The following is a 25,121-nucleotide window of genomic DNA, read 5'->3' on the forward strand; positions in this document are numbered from 1 at the left end:
GGAGAAGTACAAAGTATACAGCACTGTAGCGTAAACACAGATGAAAAGCACATGTGAAGCCAGTAATAGTCTTAAGTCTAATATCTTAAAGTCAACATGAAATCAAAATTGATCGTATTTACTTTATTATAATGCATGCTCCTGCGAACACCGCACATTATTCTAAAGAATAAGAAATCTTTTGACTTATTTTTTGTCAAAATGCTTGCTCTGCATCTAAAATAATATTCCTTTTCAGCTGACCAAGCCTTCTAAAAGATGGATGAATAAAATTAATAATGAATAAAATCACAAAAAAAAAAAATCATTTAATCTTTAATTGACATTAAGAGTGTTTTCACACTTGGCATGATGTTTGTTTGGATTAAAACGAACTCTAGTGCGATTGCTCTGTTAGTTGCGGTTTATCTGAATAAGTGTGAACGCTGCCATCTGAACACACATCAAACACACGGGCCGAGACGCTGAAAAGATGAGTCTCACTCCACTTCCAAACAACCTCTTGTGCGGATCGACTGAAATATGAACGCAACACGGACCAAAGAAATGTAAACGAACCAAAAACGGGACATGAAGTCAAAAGATGCGGCCCTAAAAAGAACATTTTATAACCTCTTCGTGAGTTCTCAGCTGGACAAAATACCATCATATGTAGCTATACACATACAACAAGTGCATTTATCCCAGAACACAGCATCGTTTTGGATGTTCGGTAAGTTCAGTCGCAAAATATACGTTATAAAAGTCGACCAATCAGATTGTGAACACATCCCTATGCCTTTAGGTTTAGTGTTAAAATGCTAATGTGAACGCTAAGCAGAACAGGACTAAATGTTTTTTTTGTTTAGTTTTTTTGGTCCGGACCAAGCGAACCGAACTACAAGTGTGAACACACTCTGAATGGTTGATACGAGTAAAACTTTGAACAAAAGGGGGGAAAAAAGACAAATTTTCTTCAGGAGTTTCCAATCGATCTTTTTTTTTTTTTAATTCTTTGTCCAAATATCTCTTGGACTGATCCGGGCTCCTTTCCACTCATCTCAGGTTCACGGTCTCCACGCGCATAATGAACATGAGCTTGTGTGCGGGTGTGGATGTATGTGTTGGTTTTGACCACTGTCTGGTCTTCCTGGATTCCAGCTCGGTGTGGTTTAGGTCGGGCACCCTGGATCTCCGTCGCGAGAGCTGGTGATTTCGCCCCGCGCTTATGTTTCTGGGATATAGAGCTGAATTATGGCAACGGTGCCCAAAACCACACAGATTTTAACGCTTAATCTTCACTTAAAGCTTTTCCAAGAGAGCTCTGCCAGTGAAAAGCAGAGAGGGAAACTTTGAAAATGTTGAGCTCTTAAGAAACACCCTTTCTGTCTTTATTGTATTTCATTTATACAGAAAACAGTCCTCCGGCCAAGCACCACATAAAAGTGTCTTTTAAAGCATAACAGTGGTGCCCTCAGGAAAGGGATCTGAGAGAAACTAGGCAATTATCAACATCGGGGTGTATAAAAGTGGTTTTGAAAAAGGAATGCAGTGTAAACTGTAGCAGGGTGATGACATGTTCAAACGTATAAACTGTCCAAGCGTGTGCGTTTTCCAAATCAAACAATCTTCGAATTGTATTTACTGTACATTTTTGTTTAATGATGGAATATGAGAATGCTTATGCATTGTGAACTCTGAAGTAACAGCATCTGCAAGATGGCAGTCAGTCACATTTTGCACGTCTAATGTCAACATGTTATTAGGTTTCACTGATCAAAATGTGATTATCTTGAATATTGCATTTGTCGTTTGATAAACGTTGCATTGGCAGGGGTATTGCAAAAATGCAAAAAAAACGTGCAGCTTACACTTAAAACTAAACTTCTCTATAGTCCAAGTACTGACTGAGAGACTTTTCAGCACGCAGTTTAGTCTGTCCATCACACAACCTCTGTCAGCATATGTAAAAACTGAAAATTTCATATGGTTTGTGGCTTATAACCATATTTTAACATAAAACGCCTTCGCTGTGAAAAGTATTTGAGAGGTATTTTCAAAATGTTTGAGATCTGATCTTTTCTTAAAGGTGAAGTGTGTGGTATTTCTATGTTAATTTGCATAGACAACTATAAGTAAGCCATTTGTAGGTTGATTTTGCCACAAAAGTGTAAACACCGTGGCTCTGTGGTGCTTTCAAAACATTGCTCTGTTTGTTTGAGCATCTCGACCAGCCCAACACAGCAACACTGGCTCAACCAATCCTGAGGCGGGACTGTGAGCAAAAACGTGAGCTTTTTAACTGTGCATTACAATTACAAATACAGACAGTTGCAATATCAACTGCAATTACACAAAAGAGATGTGTTTTGCCCTGTTTACTCCTGGTATTAAGATGTGTTTTGGTGGATCGGATCGCAAGTGGACGACACTAAATACAGGTGTAAACGGGTCTAAAACGTTTTGAGCTCGTCCACTTTCGACACTTCCAGAGGGAGTGAAAACACATTCAACCAGATTGCTTTCGTAGTGTGAACGCTCATGTGATCGAATGTGTTCAAAAGACCGTCTTCTCTCCGTCTACTGATCTAATGAGTGACATTATGGGAAGAGCTCGAGCCAGACGGGATTTAATCTGTCGTCTGGAGGCCCAAGTTTGATTTGAAGATGATAAACATACCAAGCACAATGTTCTCCCACCATTCCTGATTTCTAACACACACTCACAGCGTTCGGCTGGTCTTGTGTCTGTCAGAGCAGAAACTAAAGCTGATGCTCTCCGTGTGTGTTTCCGTCGTCTCCGGTCGCGTTCATATGTAAATTACACGAGCTTATTTCATCCATTAGATCGAAAATCTGAAAAACCCATACATTTACTCACCCATAGACCCTCGCCTCGAAGAAATCAGGACAGAAGTGGTTGAAAGTGGACAAAAGAGACGGATTAAAACACCAGGTGTGAATGGGAATGTGTCTCCCTCGTCAACTTGTGATCCGATCGACCAAAACACATCTTAATACCAGGTGTAAAGTAACAGGGTCTTTGATGTTGTAGTAACAATGTATCACCGCCTCGAGCATGAAAAGTCACACAGACGTTACTCTTGACCAGCGTACAACAAGCAGCGTCTCAAAGGTTTGTATTCATGGCTAATTAGAATCAGGCCCTTGGTGTGGCGCTGATTGAGAGGCAGCTTTTCACAGGCACTGAATGGATTTGTCCTGGCTTGGAAAAACCTAGTACAGTATATTTCCCCTGTTGACAGTCCAAACTGTGCTTATAGGACACACACCTCGATGTCAACTCTCACTACAGAGAAAGTGAGACTCCTTTTCCCGAAGCCTGCCAGTCCAGCTCTTTATGAACGGCGTGCCAAACAAGTTCTCCATTTATTTGTTCAATTATTATGTGAATTTTTGCTGTTTTGTTTGGCTGGTGTTGACGGAGGTCAGCTCGTGTCAATACTGGGTTGTACTCAAAGGCAATACGAACTGTCAGGTGTTTTTATGAGGCCTTGAGTGGGCACAAGGGCAAAGTCGCCACCCACGCCCACCTACTGTGTGCAGGCTGGACGTTTTCCACCGAGCCAATCCGTGGGGGCCGTCTGGTCATATGACCGTGTATATTGTGACTTCCCCATGTTAGCACAGGAATTCCACCTTGAGGATCCTATTCACGCGGGCCGACACAAAGAACCGGCAGTTTATGCCAAGCACAATTACCCAAGCACCTGAAGAGAAATCCAGCTAATGTCCCAATGCACAGGTCTGGCCCACACAGGGAAGTTAACATGAATTGAGTTTGGCTGGGTGTTTCTTTCAATACCCCATTATTACAGGAATAATCCTAAACTGCTTAGTATAACTCTATTTTGTGAAAGCCAATTTTGGACCCCATATTAGGGTGCTTCCAAAGGAAACCAAAACAATCGATTTTGTGTCTTAATAGTACATATAATAAACCAATTTAAATCCACATAATATCATATAGACGTACAGAACAGAGTTTTAGTCACTTCAAAAGTTATATTACAAATTAGAGAGTGTATTTTCACCAAAAAGATGCACAAACTCTGTGTTCCTGAGGAGGTAACCAGCAAATACACAGAGTAGGATCGCATTAAAGTCCTCCTGTGTTGAAAATCAAGTTTTTAATGAGGTTTATATGTCTATGTGGTGTTTTTAATATGCTTGAAGACAAACCATGTGCAATTTCATGTCAACACCATTGCTGAGTATTTTCTCCTTAAAGCTGCAGTGAACCAAAAACACAGTTTGAAATCGCTGGTGTTTCTGACGTCACACACTACCTTGTAACCAATCAGATCAACGTGTGATCGTCAACGAGTGGATCTCTGAGATGCTGTGAGTGAGTGGAGGCGGGGCTCATTTGCATATTCATAGAACCGCGTATACTAAATGAGGCAAGGGTGTCGAGTTACATTCAAGATATTTTAGGGCATGAAGAATTATTTCTCACGGGGGAAAAAATGCTTAAATATAATGTAATTTTGCTGATCAAAGATGAGTTTTAAGGGATACAATTATTGACTACAGGGGGACTTTAAAATGCTAATGCATTGCACTAATGCACTCTATATCAAGCAGCATAACAGTTTTTCTACAGCTAAAATAACTAGAAGCAGATGAGACTTTAAGCCTCGACCCATTCAAGTTACATTGGCCTCGCCTGCTCTTACGTTAAAAAGAGGGTGGATCATTTCTCTCAAAGCAGGTGGTCATGCCTGTAATCCTGCTTTGTTCACACATATCATCAATAAGTCCATTTACCTGCAATCTCTCATTGCCAGAATGGATTTACCGGTATTTCTCGTGTACATGTGGTGTCCATAGGGTGAAAAGGCGAACGTTTAGGTAACTAATACTAGGTTGATGCTCAACGAAAATGACTTTCGATAAGAACAAAAATTGGTCCCTCAGAAACTTATTATATAATTCACACACTGCTCTAAATCAATGTGCCTAATGTCAAACAAAACAGGTGCTATTTTTATATCGCTTTTAAATTGAACCAGTGAGGCCAGTCAGATTCTGCCCCTGCTGCATGTTTAACCTCGCGTTGACATGTTTTATGTGATATTACATCGCAGGAAGCACAATCACAAGTCTTGACCGAGCCCGTGGACCGAAGCGCTCGATCGCCACCTGCAACGAGACAGAACGAGTCTCTCAGACCATTCCTGTCCCTCACTGAACCCTCTCGCTCTGGAAACTTAAACAGCTTTTTAAGAATGAGGAGGATTTTTCAGTTTGTTGCTAAATTTAGGTTGGCCCTGTGCAGGCAGCAGGTTCCCGAGCCATTTTCAACAAAGATGAGCCGTAGCCCTTGCCCAGTGCCGGCGGGTGGCGTCTGCCGGTGGTCTGCTGTTCTCTTATGCACTAGCTTTTAAGTAAACATGGCAATTCTGCGGTCGCCATCGCCATGGCAGCCAGCAAAAGGCCTTACTGTGTGGCGGCACACACAGCCTTGGTGTGCCTTCTCCTAAACCCCCCCCCCCCCCTCACACACACACACACACACACCTTCAGCTCAGTGGACTGAGGTCAACAGGCATTGAGACCCATGATGTATGATCCCCAAAATCTGAAGAAGCCCCTCAGCAGTTCACCTTCCGGTCCCCGTTGTTCCAGCGCGAACACAGCACTTTTTCATGCGTGCATTTTAGCCGTGGCGCATCACTCATCTGCCCCGCCGCACGGGATTCTGGGATACGTGTGGGTCTTTAGAAGGACACCTCCCATTCACCTCCATTATGCAGTAAATATTTGTATATTTTATGTATGGCTGGATGGTGGAGGGCTAAACCAACCAAGCATTTACTGGAAGGGCTTTCCCTCCAGACGATTAGATAAAATCGAAACATGTTTTTGTAGGCGGTTTGCTGACCGCTGAAATGTTGACAGACCACATGGGATGGCACCTGCTCGACAACATGAAAGCATTCACCTTCATCTCTGAGATTGCCTTTATTGTCTATTATGCAGAGCTTGGTATGTACATATGTATGTATATAGTATATATGTGTATATAGTACAGTTTTGAATTGCCTTTGAGAAGAAATAAACATAAATATATATATACACACACATATATTAAATAATATATATTTATTAAAGGCCACTTTGTTTACTTATAGGACAAAAACTGTAAAATATATTTACATATACATTAGTACTGTCAAATTGATTAATCGCATAACATAAAAGTTTGTGTATATACAGTATAGTTTGGACACATTACTATTTTTAATGTTTTTGAAAGAAGTTTCTTCTGCTCATCAAGCCTGCATTTATTTGATCAAAAATACAGAAAAAAACTGTAATATTGTGAAATATTATTACAACTTAAAATAATAGTTTTCTATTTGAATATACTTCAAAAAATAATTTATTCCTGTGACGCAAAGCTGAATTTTCAGGATCATTACTCCAGTCTATCACATGATCCTTTAGAAATCATTCTAATATGATGATTCATTATCAAAGTTGGAAACAGTTCTGTTGCTTAATATTTTTTCATAACCTGTGATACTTTTTTAGGATACGTTGATGAATAAAAAATAAAAAAAAAGAAGCAAATTTTTTTAAAATAGAAATCTTTTGTAACAACAATATACACGACTGGTCCGTAATTTGAGGTCAGTAATTTTTTTTTTTTTTTTTTTTTGAAATAAATCAATACTTTTATTCAGCAAGGATGTGTTACATTGATAAAAAGTGATAGTAAAGAAGATTTATATTATTAGAAAATATTTTTTTATTTTGAATAAATGCAGTTCTTTTTAACCTTTTATTCATCAAATATATTAGGCAGCAGAACTGTGTCCAACACTCATAATAAATCAGAATATTATAATGTTTCCAAACTGTTGGCCTGTACTGTGTATATATATATAGCTATTGTATGTATATATTTAAAAGTATTGTTCAAAATGTATTTAAAAAAAAGTTTGTCTTTGTCTAATTAATGAATTTATAAAATTTTAATTTTTATTATTTTTTAAAACAAAGTTAACGAATTATATATAGAAAACTTTGCATACACTAAATATAGTTTGAGAATGTAAAATGGTACCAATGTATAGTTGTATATACATTATTCAAAATTAAATTGAAATATACCATGCAATAAAAGCTGATACAAAGCGTTTCGCAAGTGAAAGGTCCTTTTGTATGCTTTGTGAGCTCAGAAACACATCAGGTTTGACTTTGACAAGTTTCACCTATAGTTTTTATTGAGAACACACGCGTGTCCTTTCCGCGGCCCCTAGTGCTGAATATTTAAATACAGTTTCTGTGAATACTCTTTTCATGAAGAAGTCCTCAAGGTGCCTTCGTATATATCGATGCAATGTGAGCAGAAATGAATGAAATAACACGCAAGTCCGTCCGTCGAACAATAGTGACCTAAATGAAGCTGTGCTTATGGAGATCAGCGGTGGGAGGTGTGTTGGGAGCTGCCTCGTCGCTTTCCAAACTTCTTACCTGCTAGAAGAAGGATTTACTGGAACCCTCAGACAAGCTTTCACAACTCGAGCTCTAAACGGCCTGTTGGCAAGGCGGCCATGTTTTTTCTGGCACCGAATCAAACCCGCCGGACTAGATCCAAAAGTACCTACACAACACAAACCTGTGGGATGTTTGGATGATAAATTGCCGACGCTCTGCAGTAGAACAAAAAATATTGGCCTCGCTGGGGACATCAGTCTTAATAATCTCACAGTCTGATGGCATACTGGGTGGCTAGCTCGCGTGTTTCTCTAATGTCCCACGATTCACTCAAGAGTGGCGTTTGACTACGGGTGTCATATCAAAGTTTGTCCAAGTGCTGAGAAGGTCAAGTGCCAGTGGTCGACGGGGGAACTGACAAGGTGTTAAATGACATGTTTTCTTCATTTAACAATTTCACTGAGAAGACCGCAAAAAAAATCTGAGACTTTCCTCGGTGGCAGAATTCACTTACGCCTCGTGATTAAATCTGGAGCGGTGCTGTGCCGCGGCCCGCTGGAACTATTTTTTGGGCTGGTCGAATGGAAGAAATCGTGTCATGTGTTCCCGCAAAGGTTACATGATAAAACAAACAAACACGAGAACAAAACAGGAGTTCGCTGGAAGCGGAAAGGAAACTCAAGCCATGACAGTTAAACAATTTCTAATAATAAAAAAAAAAATGAATAAAAAAACGCAAGGCTTTTGACATTAGTGCGGGGAGTCAAGCCCTTTTTGAACATTGCTAGACGATGCTGTCACTGACTAGAAATAAAGAACAAAACATTTCTCAGTAGTTTAAGGCCACTTAGAAGAAAGAATGAACATGAAGGATTCATGGGACGAAAAGGATCTTTTACAGCACTTGAGGTTCTTCTAATCAAGACACATTTTTGTTTTTGGGTTTTTGAGTCTGCGGCTGCGCATTGGGTTTATTTCATATTCCATCATATTTTATATGACAAATGAGAACTACATACAAATGATAGAAATATAGTGTGTTCAAAGCCAAAGGTTTCAATTGTTCAGTGTACAAAAAAAACTGAAAATGCTAATTCTGTCATCGTTTCTGCCACTGTCCCTCATTTTCCAAACTTTTATGCTGGTATTTTTCCCGTAGAACAAGCAGAAATGTATGAAGAATCTTTACAAAGTTCTTGTTGCTATTCATGACAGTGTATAGACTCAAATCATAAAAAGAAATCCATGAAACTGCACATATTTTTTTTTTTTTTAAGCCATTTGTGTACTAAATGTTTGGGGTCGGTGAGATTTTTTGTATAAGTCTCTCATGCTCACCAAAACTGCATTTATTTTATTAAAAATACAGTAATATTGTGAAATATTATTACAATATAAAATAACTATTTTCTATTTGAATTTATTTTTTAAGTAGCCTACTTTATTCACATTTGTTACATGATCCTTCAGAAATCATTCTAATATCCTGATTTGCTGCTCGAGAAACATTTCTGATTATGATCAATGTTGAAAACAGTTTGTTTTGCTTAATTTATTTTTTGTGGAAAACTTTTTTCAGGATTCTTAGATGAATAGAAAGCTAAAAACGAACAGCATTTATTTGAAATAGAACATTCGTGTAACATTATAAATGACTTTACTGTCACTTTTGATCAATTTAATGAATCCTTGCTGAATAAAAGCATTAATTTCTTTCAAAAAACCCCAAACTTTTGAGTGGTTGTGCAAGTCAGTGTATTTTCCAATGTACGCACTGCCTCATAAACATGGAAATATATGGAATATTTTAGTGTCGCACAGAACTAATTTGTAGTTGATGAGCATTAGTTATGTTGTGAACCTCTTGCCCCGAGGCCTATAAATGAAGCGGTACTATTTTGTGGGCTCCCCGAAAACCACCTTGACCATTACGTTTGCTTAGGAGGCGAGCAGACCCACCCACAGGCTTGATTTCACTGAGGTTATGGTCATAATCTCTTGGGACAGTGGTCAGCCAAAGCTGTTTACTTTCTTCACCCAGCTTCACCCATGTTTTAGGAGGGGAGGGTCTCATGGTCTCCGCTATAAGCTATAATGTTCATCCGAACTCTCACACAGAATTTCCATGCAAAGTAAAAGACGTTCAACATAATGCAGCATATTTTTTTGGGTGTTGTATCAGTATCAGTTGTCCATTGTAATGGCTTTCAGGAGTTTTTCGGGATTTGCTTCATACGTTAAAAGGACCCAGTGTATGGATAAGATCTTAAGTAATAAACACAAAAATGAAAGAGACCATAATATGTTCATTTACAGGTTCATAATTTTGTGCAGGGAGTCTACTAGAATAGGTCTACATGATTAAATTTTCAAAAACACATTATTTTTCATATTAATAGTTGCAGCACCTGTTTTCACCCTCTGTCTGAATACTAGTTTCTCTAAACCCCGCCTTCGGTCTTCTCTGATTGGTCAATAACTTAGAGCGTGTATCGGGAAAAGTAACGCCCCTTACCATAAGCGGCGAGCATCAGGTTCAAAGCCTTTGGGGCGGGTCACAGTAATGTGTTACAAGGCGACATATACGAAGCGTTTAAGGCAAGTGTTTTCTTTTGCGCTGACTTTGTGCTTTGTAACTTTGCAGATTGTTTACATGCACAAAGAGCGTATCAAATATGTACCATTGTAATCAAAAGTTCAGATTAGAGATCATTGGGTGATTATTCGTCAAATGCTGCCCCTCCTGGCCAAACCTGAGCCCTTCATGAGTGCTGAGAGAGAGAGAGAGAGAGACCAGCATACCAGCCTCTTTCCAATGAAGGTGTCTGCCTGTGCGTTTCTAGAAGTGTGTGTGTGTGTGTGTGTGTGTGTATGTGTGTGTGGTTTGTCAGTCTGGTATACACTTTGGCAGTCATGTGCAGCAGACACACACACACACACACACACACACACACACACACAGACAAGTGTGCAGTGCGCACTAATTTTCTCTGCTGTAACGCCTGCTGTCTATTCCAGTTTGCAGTGAACAGCAAAGGGGACTTACAAGACTCACCGGTGCAATAAATCTAACGCCCATCGCTCTGGTCCTCTCTCTCTCTCTATGCGTTCATTCCTTCAAACACTCTGGAAGGAGACATAGGAAGAGTTTGTCTTCTGGACTAGTGGAGTTTGGACATATTAACATGCTTCATTTAGGCAGCAGATGATGCTCCTGGTTTATTGAATGTACAGTCACATGTTGGGCTTCAACATCTGTAACTCGTCCAGCCGGGTGGCAGTAACATCTACTGAGCAGTGGCATTACATGTGAGTATATCATCAATGCTGAAGCCTTACAACAGCAATTTAATATAGGCTATTACACCTCATGTTAATTGATGAATAATGATATAATTCTGTTACTATTTCCACTTGTGTACTGGACATTGACTCAATTCTAAGTACCAGCAATTAATAAGTCAAGTTATATATAACTTAATATATGTATATGTTAAAATCCATTCAGAAGGTGAAAAGAATATCATACTATTATGTTGAAACTAAAATCATTCAGATTTACAAATGATATAAGGCAAATATTTTACTAAAAATATGTAGTAATTAAAAAAATAAAATAATAATAATAAAAAAATAAATATATATTATATTATCATTTGTATTTTATCTTTTGCCTAATAAACCTAATAGTATATATATATGCCTATTAAAATATTTTCTAATTTAAATAAATTGCATACATACATATATATATATATATATATATATATATATATATATATATATATGAATGTTTGATAACTTTGTGACTCTCCTGTGTTCAGTTGTCCAGTATGTTGAGGCATTGGGGGTTTGCCGTGTTCCTGTTGACTGTCCTGATACCGGTCCAGTCCAGACCCACTAACACTCTCAACAACAGACAGTAAGTCATGATCTCCTCTTACTTTTTGAACATGAGTGATTTCTGCAAGATCTCAAAACATGAGGCTTGTTCAGAAAGTAGTTGAGATTGCCATCTGCTGGTAACAGAAGAAACAGGAGCTCTAAGAAGCCAATGCAAAATAAATGCACAGGTTTGCATGCAGTGAAGGTCAAATTGTTCAAATAAAGCATCATGTATTTATTTATTTTTTTCATGTCTACTATTCAAATCTCTGCATGTGATTTGAGGTAGAAGTCAATTTGACATATATTTCCTCTGTTTGTCCCACGCAGGCGACGTTCAGTAGGTCACGCACAGATGATGCACGACAGGGGCCGATCCCTGCACGACTGGAAGAGGCGCAAGTTAATACAAGACCTTCTTGAGCAGGTGCACACGGCCATATCCCCATATCAGAGCGAGGGAAGCGTCCAGACCCCGCTGTGGGCCACCGTACACTGTCCCAAACACATCGGGGGCAACAAAAACTTCCCCTTGAGCTTTCAAATAGAGACTCTAGTGATGAGAGACAACCTACCGCAAGAGACCAGCAAGACCCTGAGATATGAGCAACAGCCATTGAAAGCTGTGACGAAGAGGAAGAGGAAGATGGGTTTGGGCAGATTGAGAGACCCAGACCGGAGGAAAGACAGGGGGTGTGCCTTACATATGCAAAGAGACCATTAAAAGAGCCTGGACATGAAAAGACTTGAATGACTGAGCAGACTTTATGCAAATGAACAGTGATATAATGAGGTCACATGATCTGCTTGCAACACCTACAAGGAGAGACTTCAGTGACATGGGATTCCAGGACTCTTTTGAGAACCCACTTGTTTTTTTTTATTCACAATAAAGGCCTTTGCCTTTATTATAAACTCTCCAAACAATTCTTTATCGTAAAGCCTTAATTGATGCGTAGAAAATGCTTCATATTCAAACTAATTTGCATATGTTACAATTAGAGTATAGCCTGTTTTAAATGTATTCATTCAGTCAGACTTTTCGTGTAATATTTAATTTATTTGATCGGAATATTTATTTCCTGAATGTATCTCAATGCTGCTGATTTTGATGAGATTTTCAAAATGCACTTTAGATAGTTATGCTGGTATTTTTCTATCTTTTACATTTTATTACACAGCTTTTCTTTCACTTTAGATAATGTTCTGCTATTTTCAATAAATACATTGATAAGCAATACACAATAAAACTGAAAAAAGAGAGAACGCCGAATTCATTCTCATAATTTGCACAGTTTTTACTATTATTTTCAGTCTGTGCACACAAAGCGTCACTTTATTCCTTCATCAATATGGGGTTAAGTAGCGACTGAGGATGGTGGAATAATCAATCAATGTGCGCTCGCGTGCAAATACCGAGCAAATAAAAGACACAAAAATGGCTCTAACAACAATTATACACCTTTCACTGCACATGCTAATGGATGTTGAGGTAAATGCAAGTTTCGGTCAACTTCCTGTGAGTGCTTTAGGATCACATGCCGAGCCTTAAAGACGCATTAACCACGAGGCAGAAGCCCAGAGATCAATCACAAATCAATAAGCCTCCAATCAGAGAGCGAGAGATGGAAAAAAACAGACTGACATTCATTCGAAAGATGTAATTTGGTGTATGCGCTACATAAAATCTTGAGCAAGAAGTCGCTTTTTGAATCAAATCCAATAGAAGACTTTATTGATAAATGGATATTTTTCATATCCTTTTTTTGCGTCTGTAAATGGCTCTATTCTAATGGAGGTGTTAGGGAAGCTTAGCCCATATTTTGTCTATTCTTAAAGCGGGATTATATCTTTACACATTTTAGACTCATCTCTACAATAAAAATGATTTGTTGAATCTTATCTGAATGCACAGATGTTTTATCTTTGCAAATACACGGATATCTGCCGTAACTGAACGTCTCAGATGGTGAGTAAATAATTTCCTCTGGCAATATGTGAGATGAATTAGTTATTAGAATTTTACTTAGTTATTTTTTAAATATAATTTATCATTGAACATATTTTCAGAAGCACAGTGAAAAATGTATGTAGTCAACCTAATTTTTATGTTTTTTACACTGAGAGATAATAATGTTTTGTTATATTTAAACTGTGTATATATATATATATATATATATATATATATATATATATATACACACACACATACTAGTCAACATTTAATTGGATCAAAACCTTTCATCACAGTTATACATGAATTTTGAACAATACCCGTTCTTGTCTTAGGACAACTTTGATGAACTTTTTTAAACCACTTCAAGTGTTGACTACTGTATGTTGACTACTGTATATAAAATGTATTTAAAAATATTTAATATTATACTGTATTTATATAATTTTTTTATACATTTTAAAATTATATATATTTTTTTTTAAATTATAATTCAATACAGCGATTTAATTCCAACAAAAAAAGAATTTAAATGCAACTTAAAACTTATTTTTATACTATTTTTAATAGGCAGCCACAAACACCTATGGAGTGATCTTTGCTTGCACTTGTGGCATCATAGTGGGCATTGGTTTCTGCGCCAACCTCCTGGCCTTCTCCCTCTTCGCCAAACACAAGAACCTTCATAAAAACCGCCTGGACGTCCTTCTCCTCAGCATGGCTCTGGCCGACGTCCTCACGCTTCTCCTCATCCCCTTCACCATCCACTCCGCGATCAGTTTCTCCTGGCCTCTGGGCAACACGTCCTGCAAGGTCTATCAGTTTCTGCTGGCGTTCTCCCTGGCCGCCAGCACATACTCCCTGTGCACCGTATCAATGGTTCGTGCCATGATCATCACCAACCCCTACCGCCCGCCAAGCATGGACCTTGTGGTACTCATGTTTATTCTAGTCTGGGGCCTGAGTTTCTTCATAAGTCTGCCGTTGCGTATTTTCGCCACTAAGGAAAGCTTAGGCCCAGGTTTGAGTAACAGCACTGTTTGTCTGCCGACTACCCAGGAACATCATTACCAGGTTGTTCTCAGCCAATTTGTGCTGTACTATCTCATACCAATGCTGGTTATCGCAGTGAGCTCGGGGCGTATGGCTTTTTTCCTGCACAAGAGGCCCGTTATGTCCCTCGCCAGCACCCGCAACACACGGCGGGCGTCTCTCATGGTGTTTTTGGCGGCTGGGACGTTCTCCTTGTGCTGGCTGCCAGGGTATGTTCTAGAGTTGTGTGTGTATTTGGGACTTTACCGGCATGGGCGCTCATGGGAGATGTTTCATTTCACCTGCACGGTTCTCCAGTATCTGCACCCCTGCGTGAATCCCGTCCTCTACGTTCTGCTGTCCAAACGCTACAGGCGGAAGAAAGACTGGCTGTTCAAATGCAATAGGAAACGGGTGCACCCTCAGATTATTAGCGTGATGGAGAGTTTCTGAGGATCCATTTTGAACATTTTGAGTGTAAAACTGAATGAGAGCTTGGTTTGTTTGGTTCAAAGAGATCTATTATACATGGAGAAATTTGGTGTAGTTAACGGCATCTACTGGTAATGATGTACCAATCACTAAAGGTGCGGTTGCATCACATTAGCAAAATTTCACAGGCAAAAAAAGGTCCACTGTCTATCGGTAATTGTGTAGCGATGTATGAAGCACAGCTCACACAGAAGGCACTTTTAAACCAAAAATCAAATACGGCCAATTTTAATGACCAACTTGAATGCTAATCAATGTTAATTATATGTGAATAAAAGCCAAAATTCAATCTGTTCATCATAGGCCTAAAGCGAGCGACCGTGTCTCTTCTAAACCACTCAAATCATATATGGATTAGTTTTGTAATCTCTCTTTATTAACTTTTTTGAAGCGTCAAAGTGGTAATGTAGCTGTCAATGGAGGGACAAAAATCTCTTATTTCATCAAAAATCTCTTCATTTGTGTTCCGAAGAAAACACTAAGTTTGGTTGGAACGACATGAGGGTGAGTAATTAATGACAGAATTTTAAATTTGGGTGAATTATCCCTTTAAGAAATATTTCGCCCTAACCGCGAAAATTCGCTGGAGTGACGCCCCTCTTGTGTACTTGAGTTTGGACCAAATACTAACAAAAAATTTGGACTTTTATGAGAAATAGTGCCATTTTCAGAGTAACATTTTCCAGCTAACTCTAAATAACTTAATGAATTACGACAAAAGGGTCGAGTTTTTAAAATAAATTGGGTAATTTTCGAGGCTCGTCTGTTGAGTTCGCCTCACGCCAATCAAACTAACGTTACTTAGCCAAACGAAACGTCGACTATTTTTAAGACCATTTAAACAAAACACTAAAATATGTTCTTGTGATGTGATAAAAATGTGTATGAATAACAACAGTACTTACGTTTCGTCAATGTACGTCAAGATACCAACCTAACGGAAAGCGTTCGAGCAGTTGATATTTACGTTACATTCTGTTTTTGTTTGTCTGAATGAAATGTAATCTAATTTTAGAAGATTACTTTTTTTGAACTTGTAAATGATTTTGCGAGCCAACTTTTCACATGTGCATTAATATTTTCACAAAGTGTGACCCAATCACATTTTATATAATTTTGTCTAGAAGTGGTGACAAAATACACATTTTCAAGATAGATATATTCATTTATGGTTAAATTCTACATTTCATAAATTGAACATCAGTCTTGGTTACACATGAAGCCTTGAAAGGAAAAAGAAAAAAACCATGAAACATGCAGATCACAATTTCTTATAAATTTTATTTGTACTTCAAAATAAAACACCACATGTGCTTTATTCCGAGAAAGGTGATTTCAAACAGGCTTTACCTGAAATCAAGCATAGCCAAAATAAAGATGTTTACACATCATCATCACCGCCACTTTTGTTATGAGTGCCCGCTCTTAGAGGAAAGCATGTTTCAATGAGTATTTTAGTATCTTAGGGTCTATGTTACATTAAAGTCAGTTCTTGCACTAAGGAATAAAGCCAAATCCCCACCTTTAATAATATCTTGTCCTCTTTTTCAGCCTAAATGAGCAATTGAATCAAACTGAAAAGGAGAAACAAACAGCACTTGATAAAGAAAATAAATCAAAACTAGAACATTTCCTAATCTCTCTTAGACCAAGATTTGTGTACAAAAAAACGTGCAATATTAAATGCGCAACAGCCTAATCCAGATGATACTGAAAATGTGGTTTTGACTTCACATTTTCCTGGGTTGCTCATTGGTCAAAAGCTAACCATATTGTTGTCTGCATTTACAAAATGGTTCTAGAGCACTTTACGTGTGGGCACTTCTGTGCCAGTGAGTTACACCACGGTTAAACAAGGGGACATCTTTACCTCCAACCATCCTTTATACAAACAAATACTAGCATTTTAAAAACAAGAAGGCACAGCTTATTAACTTACTCAGGTCTTTACCCATCAAATACTCATGTGATAAGAAAGCAGAGGACAGATTTATAAAAAACGGGTGACGTGGAGGCCTAGTAATCGTCTCCTCGGCTGACCACTTCCTTGCACGTGGGTCTCAGCAGGATGGTGTGTTCAAACTGGGCCGTGTAGCAGCCTTTGGTGTCGCACAGAGGCGGGTAGGGGTCGATGATACCCAGGTCACAGAGGTTCTTCAGCGCCATTAAATATTTGCTCTCACCGAGGCGATCCAACCAACGGCGGCAGAAGGCGAGGGTGCCGAAGTTATCGTTGACCACGTTCAACAAGTGCTTGGCTCTGGGGAGTCTGGGAAAGATGAACATGAACATTACATAATTCTGTTCTAAAATCTTGTGAGTTGCCCATTTAGGGAACTTTAAGCATCATATGCGAGCTCCCAGTACATTAAAGGGATTATTCACACAAAAATTCTGTCATTTTGCCCTCAAGTTGGTGTGAACCTGTATGAATTAATTTCTTCTGCTGAACTCAAAAGTTATTTTTGAAGAATGTCGACTAAAACAATAACCAAACAGTTGAGCTAACTTCCATAGTATGGAAATATAACAATTTCTATGGAAGTCAATGGGGCTCATCTACTGTTTGATTGCTGACATTCTTCAAAATCTCTTTTGTGTTTCGCAGAACTCGTACAGGTTTGGAACTTGAGGGTGAGTAAATTACAGAATTTATTTTTGGGTGAACTATCCCTTTAAATGTCAAATATCTTCTGATTGGCTGTGATTGACAGATTGCTTGTCGCTGGAAACTTAGTAAGGACAAGGACTAGTTAGGACTAGTTTCTCACCTTATTGGCACATGACCAACTTCAAAGTTTTTCATGTAATGGGAACACTCCATGTCATCATGCACCATGCCTTTCCCAGTGCTTCCAAAGGTCTCGATGGCATAAACCTCTCCTTCCTGTAAAAGAGGAAACACCGTCAAAATGGCAGAACTAAACCATTAACAATGAGATTTACAACACTACATAATCGCTTTCAAAATGGAGGAGCAGATTTACAATGTCGACTTGACAAAGTGAAAGTTTGTGGTCAGTAAAAATTATTTTTGTTAAGTAATTAATTTTACTTAAAAAACACATGAAAAGTGACAGTAACGACATTTACAATGTTATAAAGATTTCTATTTCAAATAAATGCTGTCCTTTTGAACTTTCTGTTCATCAAAGAATCCTGAAAATATTGTATTATGGTTTCACAAAATTTTTTACATTGATAATAATTAGAGATGCATTTTGAGCATCAAATCATCATATTAGAATGATTTCTGAAGGATCATGTGACACTGAAGACTGGAGTAATGATGCTGAAAATTCAGCTTTGATCACAGGAATAAATTACATTTGAACATATTCAAATATGAAATAGTTATTTCAAATTGTAATGATATTTCACAATATTGCGGTTTTTACTCAAATAAATGCAGCCTTGGTGAGCATGAGAGACCCGTTTCAAAAACATTAAATAAATATTACCGACCCCAAACTTTTGAGTGCTAGTGTACTTGACTACACCTCTCTTTAAGCCCTGTGGCGTGACTGATAGAGTGTTGGGTTGATAATTCTGGCACACCCAAACTCAGCCTTAAACCCTCAGAATGAGACTCTCTCAAGACTGTCTGTCCCTTCTCCTAAGATAAAGTCTGTCTCCTGAGAGGCAAAAACACAGCCTTCCTTTTCCTTGTTATGGTAAACTCTAAATATACAGGCAACAACCCAAATAAAAAGGGTTAAAGCTATGTTCAAATCTGTAAAACAAAAAAGTCCGGACACACCTCCATCCTGGTGGCTTCTCCTCCTTTCACTATCGGCACCGTCTTGCCTGCATGTATCCGGTACTGTCCAATCGAGTGGCCATTGAGATTTCTGATTGGTTTCACTGGAAAGAAAAATAATGTCATCTGCAACATCATATCTTGTGTTATTTATAAGTCTTTGATGTTAAAGGTAGTGCTATTTTATTTTTACCTTGATATGTTTTTCCATCAAGATCCACTTCGTAAGACTCCATAACCTCTTGAATCGACTCTCCAATGTCACACAAGCGAACATCAATACCTGCGCACTGAAATAAAATAATAACCTTTACAACAATCACTGAAATGCCAATAAAACATGTTTCTAGTCTTTTTATACATTTAACTTGCACTACTGTTAAAAAAATGTAGGAGTAATGATGCTGAAAATTTCACAAGAATAACATTTTAAAATGTAATATTTCACAATGTTACTGTTTTTACTGTATTTTTGTACTTTTTACTGTATTTAACAGTAATATTGCAAAGAGTAACAACATTGACAAGAGAAAAATGTGTGTTGTCACGGAAAATAGCATCACAATGCAAAAAGGTGAGACTCTACCTTAATTCCAGTATTTGTGGCATCTTTCACAGCTTCCAGCAGTTTGTCGTACTTTGGGTTGAAGGTGACGGTGAAGGCACAGTCAATGATTCGACCTGGAATGCCATAATCATCAAACATCTCTAAAGATCAGCAAGAAAAGCACCAGGAAGGAATCAAGACGGATAAGGAATGATTAAAGACGCACCATTAATGTGCGTGCCGAAGTCAATCTTGCAGACGTCGTCGTACTGGAGAACGGTGGGGTCTCCCGCGTTAGGAGTGTAGTGAGCCGCGCAGTGGTTCAGCGAGCAGCCGGTCGGAAAAGCCAAACCAGCATTCAGACCATTTTCCTTGATCAACTTCCTAGAACAATCCTCCAGTTTCTCACTGTCAGGGGAAAAAACAAGATGTGAACAGTGGATTAGTGCCAATGAGTGTCAATATGGAACTACTGCAATTATGGCTGAGATTTCTCGTGTTTCAGAGTGATGTGTTCTTTTACAACAAATTTGGGTCGCTTTAACCCTTTAAGTGTCACCCCCCCTTTTTTAAATATACATGAAAATGCACATTTCGACTTTAAATGGTTGTAATTAAAGAATGCTTTGGAGTAGAGACGTAAAATTGGTCTTGTTTTAAAGAAGACATTTGGTGGATTTTTGTTGAAGTGAAATAAATTAAGAAAGTGAAACAAAAAAAAAGTTATAGAAGTTTGAGTTTATGAAAATGTACAATGTAAAAAAAATTATTATTCATATTTTATATAAAATATATATTTTTAAAACCTGGCCGACTCAAACTGCTAGAAAATCAAAGCCAAAAATCTGAATAAGTTGTGTTTCAAATTTTAGGTTGATATCTCAAAAAAATGAGCTTTCAGTGAGATTTTGTTTGGGCGCAGTACCAAACATTTTCACTAGGTGACAACCGGACTCCATTACTGCCCATATAAGGGCGCCTCCATTTCCATATGCGTTATTAAAAACATTTTAATATCTTTTTTTCTAAAATAATTTAATGGATGATTACAGATCCTCTCTAATTTATTTTGAAAATCATTCACCAAATATGAAAACTAGAGTTTGTAAGCTTTCAAATGATATATAGTTTGTCAAGATTAGTTTATGTTTATTATAGGATATTACTGTTTTAAATATGTAATGATTTTGGGCCCACCGGTGGGCCGGTGACACTTAAGAGGTTAACATGCATTTTAGGAACGCAACATCTTCCCATACTTGTCATTTATTTATTAAACAGGGACAATACAGAATAACATTGCTATAATTTCAAGCAGCTAATGCTCTACATACAGGCTACTAGCCAAAGGCTAATTTGGAGCCCCAGTCCCATGTTAGACACATATATATGTATTAAAGGGATAGTTTGGAGTAAAATCAACCTAGGGTCCTTTGCACCATGACCTCGAGCCAAACACCCCCCCCAGAAGCCTTTTTTTCCCCTTGGTTGAACATTATTATATAAAGTTAGAGCTTATTTAGAGATATCAGCCGGATGGTTTAGTGCAGGCGCTAATGGATCCAAGGCTGTATCTCGTAAATTTCCCCACTAATAATGCCCAGAATGGTACCAAACTTCTACAGTAGTACAAATAGGTTCTGTACTCATAAAACGAGGCATTGGAAAGTTTGTAAGTACATCAGGAGTTTATTGAAATAACACTTGCCTGATGGCTAATGCTACCGCTAACCTGGACGTCAACGTCACTTCAGGGGTTTGGGAAAAGCCCGTAAAAGTCCTGGCAGAAAGCGATCATAAGGATCATTTGGCTCGAGGTCATGGTGCAAGGATTTGATTTTACTCCAAACCATCCCTTTAAGGAATAAAAATTATTAAATGAGAAGTCCTTAATAAAAGAAGCTTTCAGTTCTCTGTCAAAATAAAAGTTTGATGGTTTAAAGTTTGGAGGAAAAGAAATTAAGACACCAGCAATACAACGATAGTAATACTATACATTTTTTTGTAAGTTTTACATTTTTAATTTAGCAATAATAAAAACAAAAATTATTTACAATATTAAATAATATTTTATAACCATATCAATAATCACACAATTTTGCAGCCCTAAAAACAGGCACAGAAAACCCGCATTTTTTTTAAATCACAAAAAACGATTAAAAAAATTAAATAAAAATGATATATGACTTGATACATTTTGCATTTACTAATACAGCCCAACAGGTTTTATATCACATTTAATGAGTTTCCACATCATCGTTTCAAAAACAGCCTATTAAAGCAAAGCTCATGATGGTTTTGCTCACCAGATCTCGATCATGGTCATGCCCGGCTTGATCCAGCTCATGACGTACTTCCTGACCTGCCGGTGCGCCTCGGCAGCCTGTCTGAAGTCATTCCACATGTCCTCATTCGCCTGATCCAAAAACTTCTTCTCGTCGCTGGTGGTCCTCCACGCAGCAGACCGTCTGCAAAGGAGATAAAACACTGTGAGGTTTCTTTACACTGGTTGACTACAGGTTTTAGAGTGTGTCAATAAGCGGCTGTTGTCTGTTACCCATCTTGCACGGGTGGATATTCACACTCCTGGCCCTTGGCGTAAACTCCACTGGTATAAAGCTCACAGATGGGAACGGATGGAGGATCTGTTTGAACTTTGGCTGAAAGAGAACAAGAACATAAACATCCATATTGCGAGTAACAAGGGCATTTTTATACAGTATGAAGTATTTGAATAATCACTCACGGCCTTTCTTTTTCTTCTTCTTTTTCTTCTTCTTCCCAGTTGAATCTCCCTCCTCACCATCTGCCAATATAAAAACAAAACAAGATTCGTGCTCAAACCTACGCTTGTCACATGTGCACGTGCATTCGCAATGGTATCTTTAGACAAACCTTCCTCTGGCTCGTCCTCTTTCTCTTGTTCTTCTAAAGTTTGTTTCTCCATTTGTTTGGCCACTTTGGTGATGTCCGACTCTCCTTCACCCTCATGGTTCCCTGTGCAGAATAGCAGTGGAGTAAAGTATTTGAGTAAATGTAATTACTTTAAGTGCAGTACAGGCCAAAAGTTTGGAAACATTACTATTTTTTATGTTTTTGAAAGAAGTTTCTTCTGCTCATCAAGCCTGCATTTATTTGATCAAAAATACAGAAAAAAAAAAATTAATATTGTGATATATTATTACAATTTAAAATAATTGGTTTTCAATTTATTATACTTTAAATTATCATTTATTTCTGTGATGCAAAGCTGAATTTTCAGGATCATTACTCCAGTCTATCACATGACCCTTTAGAAATCATTCTAATATGATGATTCATTATCAAAGCTGGAAACAGTTCTGCTGCTTAATATTTTTTCATAACCTGTGATACTTTGATGAATAAAAAGTTTTTAAAAAAGAAGCAAATGTTTTAAAAATAGAAATCTTTTGTAACAACAATATACACGACTGGTCAGTCATTTGGGGTCAGTAATTTTTTTGAAATAAATCAATACTTTTATTCAGCAAGGATGTGTTACATTGATAAAAAGTGATAAAGAAGATTTATATTATTAAATTTTTTTTTATTTTTTTTATAAAGGCAGTTCTTTTTAACCTTTTATTCATCAAATATATTAGGCAGCAGAACTGTGTCCAACACTCATAATGAATCATCATATTAGAATGATTTCTAAAGGATCATGTGATAGACTGGAGTAATGATGCTGAAAATTCAGCTTTGCATCACAGAAATAAATTATAATTTAAAGTATAATAAATTGAAAACCAATTATTTTAAATTGTAATAATATATCACAACATAAAAAAAAAAAATTCTCTGTATTTTTGATCAAATAAATGCAGGCTTGATGAGCAGAAGAAACTTCTTTCAAAAACATTAAAAATAGTAATTTGTCCAAACCTTTGGCCTGTACTGTATATTTTTGCCTACTTTGTAGCTTTACAGAGTATCAAAGATATTAGCAAATGTAACTCTCTACTTGACTACATTTTTTATTAAAGGGATACTTCACCGATTAGCGTTAAGCTTTGTATCAGTAGAAACCCGGTAGTATTTTCATTTGACCGTGCTTCCCTCCCTCATGTCCCCCTGAGAGCAGAGATTTCTGTATTGTGTGTCTGGACAAAAACCCTCCGATGACGCAAAAACCGTCATTTATCGTCATCTGAGGCTCTTTTGTCCAGAGGCGAGAGACTACAGCCAATAGGAGGAGCTCGTCCCGCATGTGTTCAGCCCGCCCATAGGGGGATCTCACGATAAAACACTGTCTTTTCAGTTTCGAGTCGACTAGTAGCCTAGCTGTATCATTTCTCCCGATACTGCCCTCTGTAACCGGGGGGCGTGGCTTGGGAGTGTCCTCGTAGGGCAGCGAAGCAAGTGCATTCTGGGAGTTGTAGTCTTTCATCCACATGAGCCAAAAATACATTTTCTGGCTTTTCTCAGTCTAGAAGGCACCAACTTCTAAAATAATTTCACATTTCTACCCAATTTAAATACACATTCATCTTTCCAGCGGTGAAATATCCCTTTAAGTTTATGTACTCTTTACTCCAATACATTTGTAATGAGTAATGCAGTTTCTTGTTACATTTTGCATGACTCATAACTCGTTCTGCAGCAGTTTATTTCTGCAACTGTTAGTTCTGTCAGCTGCAATATTGAGACGTTCAGTTTAATTTTGATTTTAGAAACAAAACGTGATCTTGCTCTCCTCCCAAATCAACTGTTTCTTGTTTTACTCTTGGATGTTGAGGACTAGTGCATCTCCTACATTCATTATGAGTACAAAATACTAAAATACTGTTAAAATCAAATACTCAAGTGGTATTGGTAACTTGTAATGGGTCATTTTTTACTGTACTTTTCCTCAAGTATGGTTTTCAAGGACTCTTTACACTTCTGCAGAATAGTCAAGGGAATTCGATGTAGATATTGTAATTCAACAGACATAAAGCACACAGACATATAACGCACGTGGAGTCACTGTGCCCTCTCATAACAACATTACACAACTGCCATGAGTTCGCCAGCTAGTTTAACCCTCCAACCAGGCTTTAACCGAACACCCCAGAGCATGAGATCAACATTAAGGTCTGCTAAAACACGTTTAGTCCCTAGTATAAAAATGTCCTCTGAATTAGATACAAGAATAGCGAGCTCTAATGGGATCACCAGAAAGGGCAGTAAATGGCAGGGCCACGCGACACTTTCCTCCGTCTTTATTACCTACGGCTGCCGCTTTTCCCTTCTTCTTCTTCTTTTTCTTCTTCTTCCCGGTCTCGTCAACGGGATCCGCGTCTACTTTGGGAAGGTGAGAGTCTCCGTTCGGTAAAATCTGCATTTTTGCAGCTACGGACTGCAGCTCTTGCGCCAGCTCGTCCGCCATGATGTGACCGCGCGAGGGATTGTGGGAGAAGCCTACGTCATGTGGGGGCGGGATCACTGTGAGTAGAGCTGGATGGACCTTTTTACTCGAGAAAAGGTCCAACACGCTAAACCCATCCTGATCCCGCAAAACTTTATAAGAACTTATTTGATCCTCTATTATATTTATTATTACATGTTTTGACAGCATATGTCAAACACGAAAAACAAAAATTAATGGTTTGGGGCCCCAGATTAAAAAAGCAAAATGTGTTTTTAATTGCTTTTATTTCACTTTTATTTCGTTGGTATACATTTTTAACCGTTGGTTTAATTTTTTTATTTAACGTTTAATTTTTTTATCCAACGTTTGGGTTTGTCCATATTTGACCCAAACATGGATTGAAATAACCCAGTATTTTTTAGTGTTGTAATATTTTCTTTAATACAAGAGCTCATTCTTATCGAATTAAAAGCATAACGTAAGATTTAAAACCTCAAAATAACTTTGATCACCTAAGCGTACTGCATAAACGAAGAAGATACATGGCTATACAATGTTATAAATTGTAAATAAATTGTTTATTTATTTATTTCATGAATAAATAAATACATCATAGTTGGCATGATCA

At 37.8% G+C, this 25,121-nt stretch overlaps 2 protein-coding genes across 2 annotated transcripts; one reads left to right on the forward strand and one right to left on the reverse strand.

Annotated features, from left to right (window-relative positions):
- Positions 1-1,066: 1,066 nt before the first annotated feature.
- LOC309490696 (galanin receptor 2a) lies at positions 1,067-14,773 on the forward strand (the record flags this gene model as incomplete). Its single annotated transcript, XM_082159909.1, has 4 exons — positions 1,067-1,144; positions 11,274-11,371; positions 11,665-11,959; positions 13,859-14,773. The coding sequence occupies 4 exons, from the start codon at positions 1,067-1,069 to the stop codon at positions 14,771-14,773; spliced, it is 1,386 nt and encodes a 461-aa protein (XP_082016035.1).
- A 1,300-nt stretch (positions 14,774-16,073) lies between these two features.
- Positions 16,074-24,540, reverse strand: metap2b (methionyl aminopeptidase 2b). Its single transcript, XM_082159396.1, has 11 exons — positions 24,352-24,540; positions 22,015-22,116; positions 21,866-21,925; positions 21,677-21,779; positions 21,426-21,587; positions 19,346-19,527; positions 19,159-19,253; positions 18,766-18,862; positions 18,573-18,676; positions 17,584-17,699; positions 16,074-17,081 (listed from the first exon to the last, which is right to left on the reverse strand). The coding sequence occupies exons 1-11, from the start codon at positions 24,509-24,511 to the stop codon at positions 16,829-16,831; spliced, it is 1,434 nt and encodes a 477-aa protein (XP_082015522.1). The 5' UTR covers positions 24,512-24,540; the 3' UTR covers positions 16,074-16,828.
- Between the last annotated feature and the right edge of the window lie 581 nt (positions 24,541-25,121).

The sequence above is a fragment of the Leuciscus leuciscus genome (genome assembly GCF_965113295.1).
Source record: "Leuciscus leuciscus genome assembly, chromosome: 25".
Taxonomy (NCBI): domain Eukaryota; kingdom Metazoa; phylum Chordata; class Actinopteri; order Cypriniformes; family Leuciscidae; genus Leuciscus; species Leuciscus leuciscus.